This window comes from Barbus barbus, assembly GCF_936440315.1.
Source record: "Barbus barbus genome assembly, chromosome: 11".
In the NCBI taxonomy this organism is placed as follows: domain Eukaryota; kingdom Metazoa; phylum Chordata; class Actinopteri; order Cypriniformes; family Cyprinidae; genus Barbus; species Barbus barbus.
In genome coordinates, this window is record NC_136739.1 from 27,267,979 (window position 1) to 27,286,417 (window position 18,439).

An 18,439-nucleotide genomic window follows, 5' to 3' on the forward strand; every position below is an offset into this window, starting at 1 on the left:
AAACAACGCTCTACTCGTAGTCGGCATAACTGCTTGCTAGTGGACTAGCATTTACTGTCTCTTTCTCTTCTCTCCTGTTCTCTCCTGCTTTCTTTCATCTTCACTTTTCACATTTGTGGGGACCTGTAAGAACCATCAATCAATTCTAAGTGAATGAGATACACAAGCTTGTCAAAAGGACTAATCATCTTTACGAATTTGATTGTAATCGTTCTTCCTAACCTCCCTACATTAAAAACGCAATCAAAATTTTAACATCTCATGCAACGCTGAGATCAATTTTAATAGAGACGTTTTGAGCAACCGTTGCCTTTGCAGCCTCCCTGGTGAGCGGTCCAACTGTAAGGTGTACGTTGTCAATCCTGTCAGACTAAAAAGAGATATCAGAATTATTATTATATTCATCTGTCGAGAACAGAGATTTAATAATATTGTTTGCCTCTTGATAACATTTAATTGAAAAAAATAAAATAAATAATTTCTCATTTGAAAAAAAAGGGAATTGTTTATTTTAATTGAATTTGCTTTTCACCTGTTTCTCTCTTTCCCCTCTTCCTCATTAGAGTGACGAAGTCTTCACATCTTTAGTCTACCACCTAGACACTGCGACCAACACAGTCGTCACCACCACACTACATTAGTGGTTCAAAATCACTGACACAACACTTAGTTGCCTCACCTACACATAGGCTTTTACTCCACACAGATCTGTGTCAGTCTCTCTTCTCCCTAGCGTGCCAACATGCCGCAGACTGCAAACCCCTTTGCACAAGGGGACGATGGGAACACTTGGCTGAGAGCCACGACAGACAGCCTCACCCCCAAGACCCTTGAACTGTTATTATTTTTAATAATAATCTTAAGCCTGAGAAGATTCCTGACACAAGATTCAAGCCAGAACATCAACCACGAGGAGCTAGTCAAAATCGCCAGCTCTCTAAGCTATGCCTTCACAACCCAGCTGAAACTGAGCGACAAGCACGTCACCCACCTTCAAGAGGAGCTGACATGTGTTCAACGCCGCATAGACAAGCTGGAAGTGAAAGTTCAAGATCAACACAAAGCACCCAACGAAAGGGAGCAGGAATCAACGGAACAAGTTAAGGAGCTCCAAGCAGCCCTGACAGCAGCTCAGCTCGACCAACAACATGCAAAGGCTGCCCAGAAAGACCTGGTAAACAGACTCCAGTATGCTGAACAGCTCCTAGAGAAAGCCAAGAATGACATCAGCGACAAGAATGCTGAAGTCAGTGCCTTGAAAGACCACCTTGAAAGGTACAGCTCTAAAATAGACAATCTGACCCAACAAATAGACGATACCAACGATCAGCTCTACATGGTCAGAAAAGAACTTAAACATGCTGATGAGCAGAAACAAGAGCCAAGGCGAGAGAAACAGCTCTCAGCCTCACCTCTGCTGAGCAGAGCAGAGTCCCACATCCAAGAACTGGTATACAGCGAAAGAAGCGAAGAGCCACAACCCAAAACCTCACCTGCCTTCGCCACAGAACCCTTTCCTGTCAACGAAAGTAAACCTCCCATCCAAGCAGACCTCGGAGCTGCACATGGGATGACCATCAAAGACCTCGACAAGCTGTCTAAAAACATCAGCAAGTTCGACCCGAACTCCACAGAGGGCCACACCATCCAGGCCCATCTTCAAGATATCGACTTCTATCTGGAAATGAGACCTCATGTGACTGACAGAGACAGGTTGTACCTCCTTAGAGCCACGTCCAGTTCCGAGGTACGAAACTTTCTAGATCGACAGCCCAGTCGAACGAAGTCAGACTACCAGCTACTTCGTGAAGTCCTGATTAAAGAGTTTACCGACTCTGAATCTGAACATGGACTTTTAACTGCCTTAGAAACCAAACAAGGTCGACAAGAGGCTCCACAAGCTTACTACAACCGACTCCGACAAGCCTACTTCGGTGCACACAACGAACCTGACCTTGAAGAGGATGTGCACTTCAAAAGCCTCTTCCTAAGAAATCTGCACCCTGGAGTCAGCCACCATCTAGGCGTCATGGCCTGTCCACGCTCCATGACCACCCAACAGTTGCGTGACCTAACACAGAAGGCCTACAACAAGCAGAAGATGGCCTCAAAGAAAGGTAACACAACCTCCACACTCTTGAACTCTGGCAACAAAGACTCAAGCTTTGCACTGGACGACACCCAGTTGCATCACAACACCAGAGTCCTCCATCAAGAGCACAGAGAACGTGACCCCCATGTCCACGACAGCTATCAGCCCAACCGCTGGAGAAATCCATGGGACCAGCCACGCTTCTCAAGAAACCACAACAACTGGAAACCTAACCAGACATTCAAAGGTAATCGCCTGACTCATCCAAGGGCGACTCGTGTGGGTAAGCGACCGCGAAACCCACCTCAGCACCACTCAGACATGCACAGTGCTGAGTATGCAAAAGAACAAGACGGCTTACAATCAGAAGACATGGAACAAGTCATGAAACAACTGAAAGAGTTCCTTCAAGATAAGCTGAACACGGATGACTACAAAATTGAGTCATGCTCGCTGTGACCAGCGACAGAACGGAAGACCGGTGATCACATGGTACAACACCATATCAGAGATGACAAGCACCTGTTCAACAACCACCCAGGATGAACAAGTCTCTCACGGCCAACCACTGATGAAAACTGAGGTACCAGAGAACATCACCTCAGTCACCCATCACTCACTAACAAACTGCTAAATGAACTCAAACTTCAAGAACCACATTCATGTCTGTGCAACAGCAACCACCAAAGCACAGAAGGTCAGAACGTCTGCCACATCCAGAAGGCAGCACAAGAGGAATGCAACATAGGAGACGAAGTTTGCATCCCAGCTTCACACAGCCATGCCAAACTACCTCCGACTGTCTGCTAAAGAACTTCCTGCCTTGCTGGACTGACCCCCATTAGATCATGGACACGCCCTCATCCACGCCAAGGATGCAGCGAGCCAGTCTTCACTGACATACCAGAAAAGGGGGAAGACAACACAGACTGAAACAGATCTGACCACACCTACACTACACCACTAACACACATAACATTACCTATACCCAGAGGTAACCACATCTACTGATAACACATTCCACAAACATATTCTTCTCACAAGTAAGAATATACAAATTGGAGCATGACAATGTTACATACACCACCGTGAAGAAACATGCAGCTATCCTCACAATAGGTAGAACACCTGACACTAAGTTAAGGTACATTACTCCCTAGCTGCACATGACATCCTAGCTCAACAGAAGTTGCAAACCACGCTAGGAAAACCCACAGCAGCTTTCACCTATACTTTTCCTTCCCCTCTTTCTTTAGTAGGTGAAACACCTAGACACCCTGCAAGGGTCAAAGGTCTGATATTAGGATTGACTCGTCACACCTAATATCCGCAAGCCACTCTAAACTGAATGGAAGCCAGAGAGCTCCATGCACGATAGGTCAATTCATTTTACCACAAATGATGCCACCAGAAACTAAAGGTGAACATTCATAAGTTAAGACAACTTAGAAGGAACAAACAAATTTAAATCACAAAACTTGATCGAAGGATCAAAGTATTCAACCGAATTAGAACAACAATTTCCAAATTGAATTGTTCAATTTACTAAACCATACTGACTAATTGAATATAACCGTCTGTACCTCAAATAACCTGAGGACCTGCACCAATACAGTAACTGTTATGGAGGTGTTGTCTTGTTGTTTGCTGTGTTCTTGTCTGCTTCTTCTGCCTTTGTGTTTCCAGCGCTCGACGACGTCTTCAACTAAACACCTCGCCGATCGAAAGGGGGAGATGTAGGATATCATAGACTGAATCAGACCATTTTTAAGATGCATTGGAACATTGAAACCTGAGGAGCTGGAATGCAGAGAGGCCTTAAGGAACAGGACGTCATAAATCTAGTTTGGGGCAAGCAACTCCCAACTAGCAAGCCTTTTTCACCAAACAACTTACAACACTGAGGAAAAAAGAAACACTTATTGATAATTCCAATTCAAGAAGGAGACTGTCAAATTGGTTGCAAGTAATCAAGACTGATGTTCACACGTAAACCTGTGATAGAAAATCATTAGCTACAGACTCTTTCGGGCGTGTCTCCACACATAAAAGACCTTCCAAACCAACATTCCTTCTCTAAAGAACATGCCTCGTTCTCCATAGAACCACATAAAGACTTTCATTTTCAATTTTAATGAAACTAATAATTTCTATGCATAACTGCATATTGTGTATGTAACCCATTTGAATATCCTTGTTTTAATAACTCAATATGTCTTGCTTTTAATGAGTATTGAATGGCTCGAGCCTTAAAGAGACCTATTGCATGTTTAGTATCTATGAGTTTGAGAATTCATGCTTGAAATGTTTCTTCCAATCAATTCTTTGTCAAAGGCATCATAGTCTTATTATGAAATCATGTTCAAAAAGGTATATTTTGCCAAAGCCTCTAAAATTCGGACCATGTGACTGATAACAGGCTGATTTATGATGTGAAGAACACACCCTAGCTAAGCAAGGACAATACCTAATTGGTCAATACGTCCAGATAGGACGGTCCAGAAGCTGAGTTTAAAACCTCAGGACATCCTCCATTCTCTCTCTTGCCTTTTACTCTCTCGTCCCTCTCACCGCGTGCGTGCTGCTCTTTGAGCATGCTCAGGCCTCATGTGCCATAATGAGAAGGAAAACAACTTAGTCTCATTACATCATTTTATTTTACTATTTTACGTTGGTTTTCTTTTCTTTCCGTGGAGTTTCGTGTGTTAATGTTAAAGCTTCGACTGCACTTCTTCAAACGTCCAGCAAGCCAACGCCCAAGAGACATCATTTCAAAGACTACTGAACTTCCAGCCAATCAGACACTTCGGGAAACCCCCTGTCTGCAACGAGGACACAACCCCGTTACGCAGGCAAAGCAACACACACCTCCAGATTCTACCAGGTTCTAATTGGTGTATTTAATATAAATTTTAGCCTCATTGAGAAACTCAAAGCGAGGGTTAAATAAGTGATTGATGGTTGTTTAGGTCTATGCAATAGAACATATTGCTGTAAACTTGGGATTTCACGTTTCCATTCTCTTAAACTCATCCTTTCCTCACTCTCTCTCTTTCTGCAACGTGTGAATGTGTGAATGCTTGTGTTCATGTGTTAGATTAGTTTATGTCTTAGGTTTATATAAATAAAATCTGATTTATATTTTAAAAGAGAAGTATCTTGTGTTTTCTGCTCACAAGTTAATGCCTTAATCTGTCGATTTCGTTACTGTGCTATTTAATAGTGTTTTCACTATATTTGGGATTTTAATATCCAGTGCAGAGTTTGTTATACGGCTCGTTCAGTGAATCGCCGTAACGCTGATTCTGTTCAAATCCCTATAAAATCATAAATGATTCCCTTTGAGCTAAATTAAACTATTTGTTTAAATTACGTATTAATATTAATATTATAAAATGTAATAAACCCCTACAACTCCATACACCATATTGACAAAGAAAAAACAGAACAGTCACAACTTTGTAAATTAATTGCAAATAAAAAAACTGAAATAAGCACATTGCATAAGTATTCATACCGTTAACTAAATATTTAGCTGAAGTCTTTTTTGTTTGATGCGACAAGCTTTGTTCATCAGCATTTGGCAATTATCTGCTATTCTTCTCCTCACCTCTTCACCTCTCAAGCTCTGTCAGGTTGGATGGGGGCAGACGCACATTTTCAGGTTTCTCCAGAAATATTAGATTGGGTTCAAGGTCAGGCCGTGGCTGGGCCACTCAAGGACATTCACAGCTTTGTGTATAAAAGCCACTCTTGCTGTATGCTTAGGGTCACTGTCCTGTTGGAAGGGAAACCTTCTGCTCGTCTGAGGTTCTGAATGCTCTGGACTGGGTTTTCATTAAGGCTCTCTCTATATTTTGGTGCATTGAGCTTTTCTTCTACTCTGACGAGTCCCTCAGTCCCTGCCGCTGAAAAACAGCCCCACAGCATGAGGCTGCTACCTGCACACTTTACTTTTGGGATGGTACTCTGCAGGTGATGAGCAGTGCCTGCTTTCCTTCAAACATGAAGCTTGGAATTGAGGTTCATGAGATCAGAGAATATTATTTGTCACAGTCTGAGGGTCCTTTAGGTACTTTTTTGCAAATTCTAAGTGTGTTTTCAGGTGTCTACACTGAAGAGAGGATTGAGTCTTGCCACACTTTGCTCTAAAGAGCTCTACAGACTGTTCTTTTGACCCCAGGGCTTGGTTTTTGCTCTGATGTGCATTATCAGCTGTTGGACCTTTTATTAAGACGTGTGTGCCTTTCCAAATCATATCCATTCAATTGAATTTGCCACAGGTTGCCTTCACTCAAAGTGTAGTAACACCTACAAGCAATATGAATGCTCCTGAGCTAAATTCCAACTGTCCCAGATAAGGGTATGAGTACTTATGCAATGGAATCATTTAAATTTTTTATTTTTAATAAATTAGCAAAGATGTTAAAAACCTTTTTTTTTTGCTTTACCATTATAGTGTATGAAGTGCAGATTGATGTGGAAAAGTAATTTAAAGCAGTAACAAAACATGAAAAAAAAATACTTTTGCATGTATGTATTTACATCACCATTAAAATAATAACAAAATATTGTCAATATTCAATATATTGCCCTACTTCTTTTTAATTCCCTTTTTTTTTCTTATATCCTTCAAACCCAATGATGGATTTTCAAAGTGCAATGTCATAAATATATAGCCTAAGGTAAATAAACTTTATATCAAACAACAACACCCTTAACCCTATAAAAAAATACATAAATATAAAACGTAGGACTGCTGAGCAAAGTGAAACCAACCTGCTCTTGTCAGAGATCTGAGCCTGCATCATTCGCAGTTTGGCCGGTGGGATGTAGGCCCCACCAGTGCGGGTCAGGATGGGGTCCAGCGCTTCCTTCCTTTTCTTAACTGGAGGCTCCTCAGTGGGAGGTTTATAATTTTTGGCTGGGGAGGTTGACCTTCCCCTCCTCCTGTGTTCCCAATCCCTCTCTCTGCTGGAGCGCCGCTCATAACGATCCCGGTCATCATAGCGGTCTCGATCTCGCTCACGCTCCCTGGACCTGATGCGAGGACAACGGAGAACAAAGAAAACATTAGAACTGAAAGGTGCACTATTTTACATCAGGACGAAAAAGACAACAGCATATTTATCGAGAACATAAACAAACATTCCCTCACCTACGACCCTTTCCGTAACGTTCTTGAGGAGAACGAGATCTAGAGCGGGATCTGGAGCGGGATCTTGACTGTGACTTCTTTTCATCCCTAAAATGGAGATAAATGACACCAGTTTACAGAAAGCTCTGAATTTTACATTGATTTTTTTTTTTTTTAATTGAGACAACAGACTTACCTGTCAGGTGAGGAGCTTCTTTGTCTGTTTTTGCTCTCATCGTCAGAGGCGCGCTGAAACAAACACAATCACATTAGCAAAGCATAGTAGTTGCACAATTTGTGTCAACTACTTATAGATCACATGACTTTAATAGTACTTACTCTGAAAAAAAAAAAAAAAGATTCATTTAATTTTCATCATTTTTGAAAGAAGACCAACGAGGAATTTACCTCATAAGAACAGCGCGATCTGACAAGGCTTTATTCAGCAGAGAAGATCATTTCTGTCATTTATTCTTTCTTGCATTGGTTAACATGTTATTTTTACATAAACCTGTATGGATTTTACTTGTTGGGGTTTTCCTGAACATCTTGCCAAACTGAAATGTATCGTTTAACTTTTAAGAAGAATAAAGAAGAACAGTGAATGCCATGTAGCACCATCCGTATCCCTTCTAGCCTTAACCATGAGTTGTACACTTGAAAACAAAGCCCACTAGACAGTGACCATGTGCCGATTCTGAACGCGTCTCTCACATAGACTGGCAAAGCAGTATACTTTAAAGGCTTGCGCACTCAACTGTTTGCGAAATGGGGCTTTGTGCTCGTGTATCCTACCTCTCTCATTCGTCCATTTCCATATTTGTGATGTAATGTATCAGAATGCTAAACTATTATTTATTATGTAAATTACAGGCTTTGTACTTCCAACGGTGACACAGAGGCGGCCGCGCTGATGTTTGGTACACTGTATTTTATTTTGATAAAGTACCAACTGCGCTGTCAAGTTAGCAATGCTGGAACGGATGTGTGTATTTTTTGTTTTTTTGTTTGTGTGTGCGCGAGCTCCGGCGCGATCACTTCAACTGTTTCCTTATACCAGCAGAATCAACTTTAAACACTTATTATCTTATTAATTATTTGTACAGAGTGATTTTGGCAGCCACCCACATGGTTACATTTATGCTAATATCGATTAATTGCTTAACCACTTAAATTACCAATCATTGTTAAATTAAATACCCATAAAATAACTAGCACATCCCAAATCTACAATCTGAACTATCCCCCCTTTAACATTATAAAATGCTGTATGATTGTAACTCACCTTGATATGTGTGACACTACTCTTTATCCTGTGCATAACACCGTCATCACTGTCGTCTTCACTGCTGTCACTGTTTGAGCCGCTGGACCCTTGATTGTGCCGGGCCCTGGATGATGCTCTTGCCACAGGGCTGCCCGCTCGTGGACTCCCATCTCTGGAGCCAGTGTCCTTAGGTGGAGCTGAACCCTCGGGTCTACCTGCTTCAGGGTTACGATGGTCATCTGGAAAAAACATTGAGACTTGGTTTTCAGACAGTTGCCATCATTCAAAACCATAATGAGGAACGAACAAAGATGTTGAGAGAAAGCATGAAGCATGATAAAGAGAAGAACACAATTCTTTGCCACAAACACTTTTAGAGCACTCTCAGTACTAGCAGTCAAAAAAAGGTTGTTTTCTTTCCCCAAAAGCCTATGGAGTATTTCAAGAATTCAGTTACAGTTACACGGTACACATGCCATCATACCGCACAGGCTTGGAGTCAAATCTGGATTTACATTTCTATTTAAGTTAAATCGTTTCTGGGAAAATGATTCAGTGCAGGATTCTTGCAAACCTGAAGTGACATTCACAACAACAGAAGCCAAAGCTCAATAACTGAGTGCTGAATCAGTGCCGGGGAGCATAAAAGCCCATGAAATAATCATAAAGAGCAGATCATTCTGCCAAGCTTGCGACTGGGCCTGCGACTCAACACCTGCTGTTTTCCTGTGGATCATTTTGTCACTTCAAACACAGCCACCAAATAAAAGGAACAAAAGCACTCAAGCCTTTATCAATGCCATTTTTCACTCTTTCTTCGAAGGCATTTACGATAATGACTTAACACTCACACAACAGTGCAGCGCTTTAAAAATGCATGAAATGATGATTCTTGTTAAATGAGCTTGAAATATATAATGGCTGCAGTCGCAGTGTGAAGTGTCTCCAAGACAGCTGGTATATGGAGCTCAATCTCAGTGGCAGCTTCACTCTTAATGTCGAGCTTCAACAGTGATCCTAAAATTTTAGAAAGACTTCGAGGAACGAACGCTTTGACAAGCAACTAACCAATTGGCAGGTATCTCGACATGGTATGCAAGTCAAAATCTAAGAATGAAGGTAAGTGATGTGCATGAATCAAATCAAAGACTAAAAACCTCCAAGGAGATTTTAAATATTTTAAAGAGTCTACAGATTTTTTTTTTTGTCTCACGGCGCCACATAAGTGAAATATTCCTTAAAAAAAAAAAAAAAGTACAGCAATAAAAAAAAAAAATTACTATAATGTTACATTATAATGCTACAACTGTGTATAAATATGGTTAGAAACAAAACATTTAAATTAGAATACTAGAAGCAAATACATTAAATGGCAAGAATAAAATAAAAAGTCAATTTGTAGGTGATTTTATAGGTGAGTAAATCAGCATAGGAAATAAACAAATTACAAGCATAGATAAATAGAACAAAGATACAAATGAAATAAACAGTGCTTTATATTTTTCAAGTAGGCCAAGTCTGACAGTTTTCAGGTACAGAAATTGATTAATCAAATGTAAAATAACACTGCATTTTCTTCACTGTATAAATTAAATCCATTAAAATTAAGGCTACAAAAGTGATTCTGTAAAAAAAAAAAAAAAAAAGTATTTTGATGTTTGAAACAGAAAGCAGCAACATTAATCTGCTGTGAATATACTGTTACAGAAATCCATTTTCTCTCTCAATTGTTTACCTTCACCTAAGCCATAAGCAACGGTGTTTACGAGGATACTTGCAGAGACATGTATTGTGACATAGTTTCACACGTATGTGTCATTTCAGGCACAAATAGATACGGAAGTGAATAACTCGTGCATCTGCGTGGCTCTCACCATGTCTACACTGGATGCGAGTGGCGCAGCGCGACCCATTTTAATCAGTGATGCTGTCTACAATGGATGCGGCACGACACTACAAATCCCAGACAGTAATGGCATACAGACACCAAGTTTTGTGTCGCTTTGTCATGTCCAGTGTAGACAGATTTTGGGGCCGTTCACATGGTGCACCTAAAACACATGGAAAACGCCAGCTGCGCTGCTTTCTCCTCCTTTCCAAAGCGCTCGGGAGCTTGCGATTCGTGGGGCATCTGCCATTTCTAAGCAACCATGGCGACGCAGAAGTTTCAGCAAAGGATAGCCTAAAAGGATTTCAAGCACTGAAAATTGCTTGTAGCTCTGCTGCTAAATTTATTTAAAATGGGTATCAAAATTTCTGTACAGCTGTCATGTCGGTGTCTGTGTGTGAGCAAAGAAAACAATCAGTATAGATATAATGATCAGTAGCCTATACTAAACATTACACACCTTCTATTTCGATGCTGAAATTATAAATCGTGCATCCCTATTCTAATTAAACACTCAATAACAGGTGAGATTTTTCCCTGGGTTTTGTAAGGCAAGTCATGGAAATTATACCCATGTGAGGTCAAGTATCCTTGTGCAGGTGTCAGGAGACAGAAGGAGACTTGTGTTGTTTTCACTTGGTCAGATTTCGGATTTGCAACAGCTCAGCAGAAGGGATGATTGAAAGCATTTTATGGATGATAACACAGACTATAAGAGCTACTGAAGTGAGACTGTTGGTGATGAGCTCTAGAGACCAGGGAGCAATAGATCAAATAAACAGGCATGAGCAGCAATGTTATACGTGTCCGCAGCGCTACACTAAGGCCGGATGCAGATGAGCCCTGAGATACAGACCTCTATGGGAAAACACTGATTACTGACTTGACATTGCCATACAAGGTTGATTTAGGAGCCGTCTGAGGGACAAACTAGCAGTGATATTAAGGGAAGACTTGCATCAAAGACCATCGTGATTACATTTCGATTCACTATTTTATTCACACTACACTTGGAAAAATACAACTATTTCCTTTGAGACTTAAAAAAAAAACTGAAAACCTATTTATAATATTAAAGATATTTCAAGTCAGATTCAACTGCAGTTGTTCAAAATGCCTAGAGCTAAAAAAGAATCACAATGAATCCTAATTGTACAGTCTAACCAAAAATAGAGATTTTATTCCTCACAGTTGTTAGAAACAAGCCTTTTGTTTGAGGTCATTTTTCACGTCAAATGAAAGCGGTGTTCTCACCCACAACAGGTGCGTCTACCATGAAGCAATGCTCTGTGACTGTGTTCGTCCTTGTGCTGACTTAGGAAATGTTGGAAGTAGGTCTCAGCTGTGAGGAAACAAGCAGGCTTATGTGCCAGTTTAGTGCTGAGGCAAACGTTTTGTGGTCATCGGATATACGGTTTTGTTCTATTATTTTGAACTGAATTATTTTTAACCATAATATTCAGAGGACATAGAGTCAGTGGCATTATGATTTAAAGGAACGGTTCACCCAAAAAGTTAAATTTTTCATCATTTACTCACATCTTTCCAAACCTTTTTTTTTTTTTAAGGGGTCATATGATGTGATTTCAAGTTTTCCTTTCTCTTCGCGAGTTGAGTGAATCGTTACATCCCTACTTGACCCCAATGGCTGTCATTAAAAATGTTTTTCAAAATATCTTGTGATCCACAACATTGAGTAAATTATCATTTTGGGGTGAACTTTCCCTGTAACAATCGATGGCAAAATGTGATTTACGATTATTCACAATTATTTGCAATTTTCTGTGACTACTGTTCTATTGCAATAGGGAATTTTTTTTTAATAAATAATCAAAGAATAAACTTACCAACAACCCTCCTGCGGTCATCACCATCACTGTCTCCATCCTCAGATGAACTTGTGCTGGCCTTTCTCTCACGCTGCTCCATTTCTCCTGGGCTGGGAGGCTGGAAGGCAGAGAGAGGACACACAGAGTAAGAACACACTAGTGCTGCAACAAAGTACAAGTACAGTAGGTCTAAGTGCACGCTGCAAGAACAGTGTGCTAGTAAGAAAGCCAAGGAATGCAAAGGCAAGTCTCCTGTGACCACCTGTAATATGATTTTGAGTCAAAGGTCTACTGTGACTACCTCGGAATGTGGTTTGAGCTGCTGGGAAAACATTTTGGACTCAATTTACACTTCTATTTAAGAAGAAACTCGACAATTATTGCACAAACGATTATTCTACTGATAAAGCTGAAAAATTAAAACAAATAGTAGATGAAAACTCAAATCTTTCATCGTAAACTCGTCAGAAATACTGCCTTAACTAAAGTAGTAAAAACATTTTTACAAGTACATATTCAGAAGAAATGAGGACAGAGGCCTTATGACGTAAAAGGGACAATTTACCCCAAAAAGCAAACAAAATAAACTAAAAATATTAGATTAAAAAAAAGAAAAATGTGGAAACCAAACAGTTTCTGGTCTCCACTGACTTTCATAGTATGGACAAAAATATAAAATTATGGAATGTCAATGGGGACCAGAAACTGTTTGGTTTCCCACATCCTTCAAAATAAAAGCAATTCATACAGAATTGGAACAACATGAGGCTGATGTTCTTTTTTTTGGTGAATTATCCATTTAATACAATGCATAAACAAGTCCTCTGTTATAAAATAACCAATGTAAAATGACAGTTTATACTGCATTTTTAAAAGTTGACCACATTGCAATCATTTTCCAAAAAAGTCATTTGTGTGGAAATATTACGAAACCCGTAAATGGATATTATCAGAGGCCAGAGATGCTGAAGACGCAAAACACCTCAGACAGTAATGTTCTGCAGTAGGGAAGTAAACTTCAATTACATGCGGCGCTGGGAAGCGATCAGACAGCAGAGGAGCTATCAGTGAACTAACATCTGGAGCGGCAGTAACAGCCTGATTCTCACCCAGCTGCAGTAAAGCATCTCTCTCTAAATTCGATTTCACCGAATATGCCACTCACAGCTGCCACTGCCACCGTTTCAATCAAAATTCAATTTGCTGTTTCAGCAGGACGGGCAGGAAGCAGATGCATGTTTTCTGGGGTGTCGGTAATGCGAAACTCTCCGTGCTGTTTCTGCATCGGCCGCAGACGGATGCGGGCCACTCAAAGAATAGCCATGAGCTTGCTTTCCTCTGTATATATATATAAAAAAAAAAAAAAAAAAAAAGAGAGTCTTGCTCTCGACGTCCTATCTGTCCCCACTGAGCCTAATCCCAGGCCGTACGCTGTGGGACGACTCAAGTGATTTCTGCAAGCTTATGGGAAACTGGTCTTTCAAACATGGATCTGCCATTCAGCAGTTAGGTTGGTATTTCAGAGTTACACACACACTGAGAATGCTGCTGAGCATTTGAGGAATAAATCATTCAGAAACACAGTGTCTGGTCGACGACAAAAGAGGATAATATGTGAGAGAGGGAAGCGAGAGCCATATCAGCTCTTTCCAGCACACCTGCATGAAAGATTTTATTGGCTCTGAAGACCTTGATTAGCTGGTTTAGTTGTGTTTAACTGAGGCTGGAGGTAAGCTCTGCTAGAACGAGACCATCTATTGAGAAAAATAAAACATTTTGTAGGGCCCTATTAATAATTCCAATAAATTATTCAATTGTTGAGGTTTTATGAATTCAGTTAAATAGACATGTTTTTTTGTTGTACAATTAAAATTTAAACCATTAAAATGGAATCTAAAAACATGTTTCCTATAACATGCAACAATGAAACAAAATAATGTGAGAAAACAGATGAACATGTCCCAAACACGTCAAGAAAAGCACAAACTTCTTGTAACGCGAGTTCAGTTTCACCACATTTGTTACATTATATTCAATTTACGGTTTCGAGTCATTTTAGCATCATTTATATACATAACGATGATTTACAGTCTATGGCTTTGTTCACACTGCAGGCTAAAGTGGCCCAAATCTGACAGCACAGAACCGATTTTTTCAAATCAGGCCCAGGCCACTTTCATATGTGGTCCTAAATCGGATACATATCCGATGTTTTGCAATGAGACTTCAGTCTGAACGGCCATGTCGCATTTCATGTGATTTTTACGTCATTGAAATGTGACAGACGTCACAATTCTGCGCTGGAAGAGGCGGGAAGATTAAAATCACAATCACATTATTTAGGCACATTAACGATTGCACATTAACTTAAAAATAGCTAAACACATGCTAACACGAGCAGCATCCATTTTTATTTACGCAAACACAGTGCGCTGCGTTTGACATCACATCTTCTTCTGTGCATGCGGGTCACTTCAGGGCCGTATACGGTTCACACATGAGACTGATGGCAGTCGCATTTAAATGACAATGTGAACAACAGCGCAAAAAAATCTGAGCATTAAGACCTGCAGTGTGAACTAAGTCTATGTTTACATCTAGTTCCCTTTTTTTTGAAAGAAAGAAAGAAATTAGTACTTTTCTTCAGCAAGGACACATTAAATTGATCAAAACTGAAGACATTTAAACTCTTACAAAATATCTTTCAAATAAATGTTTATTTTTCCTATCAAACTTTTTTACATTTACATAATGTACTCATTTAGCAGACGCTTTTATCCAAAGTGACTTACAAAGTAGAAGCAATCTGACCCACGAGAGAGCAACAATATACAAGTGCTGTGACAAGTCTCAGTTAGCCTAGCACAGTGCACATAGCATGGTGTGCGTTTTCTTTTTAAATAAATTAGACCAAAAGAATAGAATAGGTAAGTACTAGTATTAAGTCAGGTGATGGCGAAAAAGATGTGTCTTTAATATTCTGATTTGCTGCTCAAAAAACATTCATCATTATTACTATGTTGAAAACAGCTGAGTACAATCCCTTCAGGTCTCCCCGAGGTTTGCTCTCCATCCGCAAACATTATAAATGCAGTGACAGTGACGTGACATATGGCCAAGTATGGTGACCCATACTCGGAATTCGTGCTCTGCATTTAACCCATCCAAAGTGCACACACACAGCAGTGAACACACACACACACCGTGAACACACACCCGGAGCAGTGGGCAGCCATTTATTCTGCGGCGCCCGGGGAGCAGTTGGGGGTTCGGTGCCTTGCTCAAGGGCACCTCAGTCGTGGTATTGAGGGTGGAGAGAGTGCTGGACATTCACTCCCCCCGCCTACAATCCCTGCCGGAGACTCGAACCCACAACCTTTGGATTACGAGTCCGACTCTCTAACCATTAGGCCACGACTTCCCCTTATCACTTTAGATCAATTTAAAGCATCCTTGCTAAATAAATGTATTAAATCCTATTATTTCTTTCCCAAATATTAATTAATAAAAAATTACATTGACTCCAAGCTTTTGAATGGTATAGTTTATAATGTTGCAAAAGCTTTCAATTTCAGACAAATGCCGATCCCCGGATCCCTCCATTCATCAAAGAATCCTGAGAAATAATAATAAATAAAAAAAAACCAACCATTCTAAACTCTGATAATAATAAAAGTTTCTTAAACAGCAAATCAGCATATTAATATTTTTATAAAGAAAACCTGAATAATATGTATCATGCTTTCCACTAACATACTAAGCAGCACAACTACAATATTAATGATGATGAGAAATGTTTCTTGATCAGGATATTAGAATGATTTCTGAAAAATCAGGTGAAATTCAGCTTTGCCATCATAGGGATAAATTGCATTTTAAAATACATTAAAAAAGGAAAAAAAAAATTAAATTGTAAACATTTTTCACATTATTACTGTTAGCCTCGGTGAGCATCAGAGATTTTTTCAAAAACATGATTTAAATTCCTCCCAAACCCAAACTTTTGAAGTATAGCGCTCCAAATTATAAGATGTTCACATTCTGCACACCCAGCCTGATGTGTTTAATGTGGCCTTGCAATAATAACGTACATAAAAGCAAAATCAAAACAATGAAATGCTTTAATATAGTGTGCCAAACTAATAAGAGGGATTCGGTAGTTTGTTAATTCAGTTTGTCTGTTATTATTCACAGGCAAACGGCTTTGAAATGACATGAACCCTTAAATACGTGAATGAAACACTGCATGGAGACTTTGCCAGGAAAACAGAAAGACGCATGCCATGGAATAAATGGTTCTTCTCAAAGCGCAATATAATTTGCATTATGTAAACAATAATTGGCCACAAGAAGAGACCAATAATTTCAACAAAACCTTCTATTATGGTAATTTATATGCTTGTATGCTGAATGTTTTCAAAGGGGATCCACTAACATATGAAACAATTAGACCTACTTAATAAATAACAAGGCTATATGACGGCTAACATTTTCTAAACAAGACAGAAAACGTTTAAATGTAACCGACCGGTAACGTTATTTGTTGCTTTATTGCTTAAAACCATGTAACCTGTCTAGGAAACATAATTTCACTTTAGAGAGACTCAAGGGACCCATAAAAGACTGCTGTACTTGTATGAAACAGTATGAGTGTTTATTATTGGTTTTTGTCCGTGTTTATCTCAATATTGCACACAACTAATCTCACACACACACACTAAAGCAGCGCCATCTGCTCCATGTGTGCAGGCCCACCCCCGTAAAACCCAACCTAACACAAACACGACCCAATTTAAACTGCCCCGCCGTGGAAAGCATACATATTCGTGTTTTACTGCGGGTAGAATTATAATGTTCCTACCTCATTTCTGGATATAGGACTCATATTCAATGGCGTTTCGGATTTGTTTGACTCGGCCGCCATCTTTCCCGTTGTCTTCCGGAATTGACGCTACGGATGCCCGCGAGGCTCCGAAGTGGAGCGCAACCGTTTGGTTTTTTCCTCTGCAGTCACACTGCATTACTGAACATATGCTGGATGATTATCACTAATGGAAAAATAACAACTTTGCGCCAGGAAACAGATGTCTCAATAGGGTGTAGTGTTGTTGTTGTTGTTGTTTTTTAATCACAGCTCTCAAAAAAATAATTGATTTGATGCCTACACTGTAAAAAACAAAAAAAAAAGTTGAGCCAACTTAAAATTTTAAGGCAACCAGCTTCAGCAGATTTTTGAGTTCTCTCAGCTTATTTTTTTTTTTTAGGAAATTTCTTAACTTTTTGTTGTATAAACTTAAAACAAGAAGTTGAGAGAACTCAAAATTCTGCTGAAGCTGGTTGCCGTAAAATTTTAAGTTGGATCAATTTTTTTTTTTTTTTTTTTTTTTTTTTTTTTTTTTTACAGTGTAATAAACCTCCCCTCAGATCATGATAGAAAAATATTTCAATGAACAACAATTCTGATCTTCACACTGTCCCTTCCGGTCTGTTTTTGAACTCTTTTTGAAAGGTGCTGTCTAAAATGCATGGCATACATTTTTTAAAAATAAACTCATATAAAATAATAATGATAATAATGAAAATAAATGCAAAATCATAATTTATTTATTTATTTAAATTGTATCCATTTATTATGGAAGAGTTTAAAAGATAAAGAGTTTAAATAGATTCTGGAAAATGTATGTATGTATGTATTTATTTATATTTACAATTTGCATCCATTTATTTATTTATTTATTTTTACAATTTACATCCATTTATTATGGGGAGAGTTTGAAATTAGGTTAGAAGACGTACCCAAAATCAAGAATGCAGGGGCGTAGAATTAGGGGGGGGGCGTGTCCCTACCAATGTCCAGCCACCAAACTGTCCATAGCAATATTTTGGTCAAATAATTAATTATATGTATATGTTTTTGTCATTTCAGACGCATTTGAAACGTCATATCATTGATATTACCTAACAAGTTAAAGACGTTAGAAATCTGCGTGCTCTATATCATTGTTTAAATTAATAATTTCAAGGATTGCATTTGGTCTACTTTACAAATCCATGTTTATTGACATTAACTACAATCTCTGGCTCTGTATGCATTTAACCGTACAGGCTGCATGTTTTCTTTGAAGCATCATTCTGATAAATGCTGCCTCCTCATACACTGCATGAGTCATGAACAGCTTGTGGTTTTAAAAATATATACACCTGCTTTCGAACCATCACACATACT

The 18,439-nt window shown here is 39.3% G+C and overlaps 1 protein-coding gene across 1 annotated transcript in view; it reads right to left on the bottom strand.

The window, feature by feature from the left end:
* LOC306877395 (pre-mRNA-splicing factor CWC22 homolog) overlaps positions 1-17,176 on the bottom strand; it is a 49,173-nt gene extending 31,997 nt beyond the window's left edge. Inside the window, exons 1-6 of the mRNA XM_079429161.1 lie at positions 17,075-17,176; positions 12,232-12,331; positions 8,515-8,735; positions 7,426-7,478; positions 7,251-7,337; positions 6,872-7,132 (exon numbers count right to left, since the gene is read on the bottom strand). Of these exons, the coding sequence (XP_079285287.1) occupies positions 6,872-7,132; positions 7,251-7,337; positions 7,426-7,478; positions 8,515-8,735; positions 12,232-12,331; positions 17,075-17,137 (785 nt within the window). The 5' untranslated portion in view covers positions 17,138-17,176. The remainder of the gene's footprint in view (positions 1-6,871; positions 7,133-7,250; positions 7,338-7,425; positions 7,479-8,514; positions 8,736-12,231; positions 12,332-17,074) is intronic.
* Between the last annotated feature and the right edge of the window lie 1,263 nt (positions 17,177-18,439).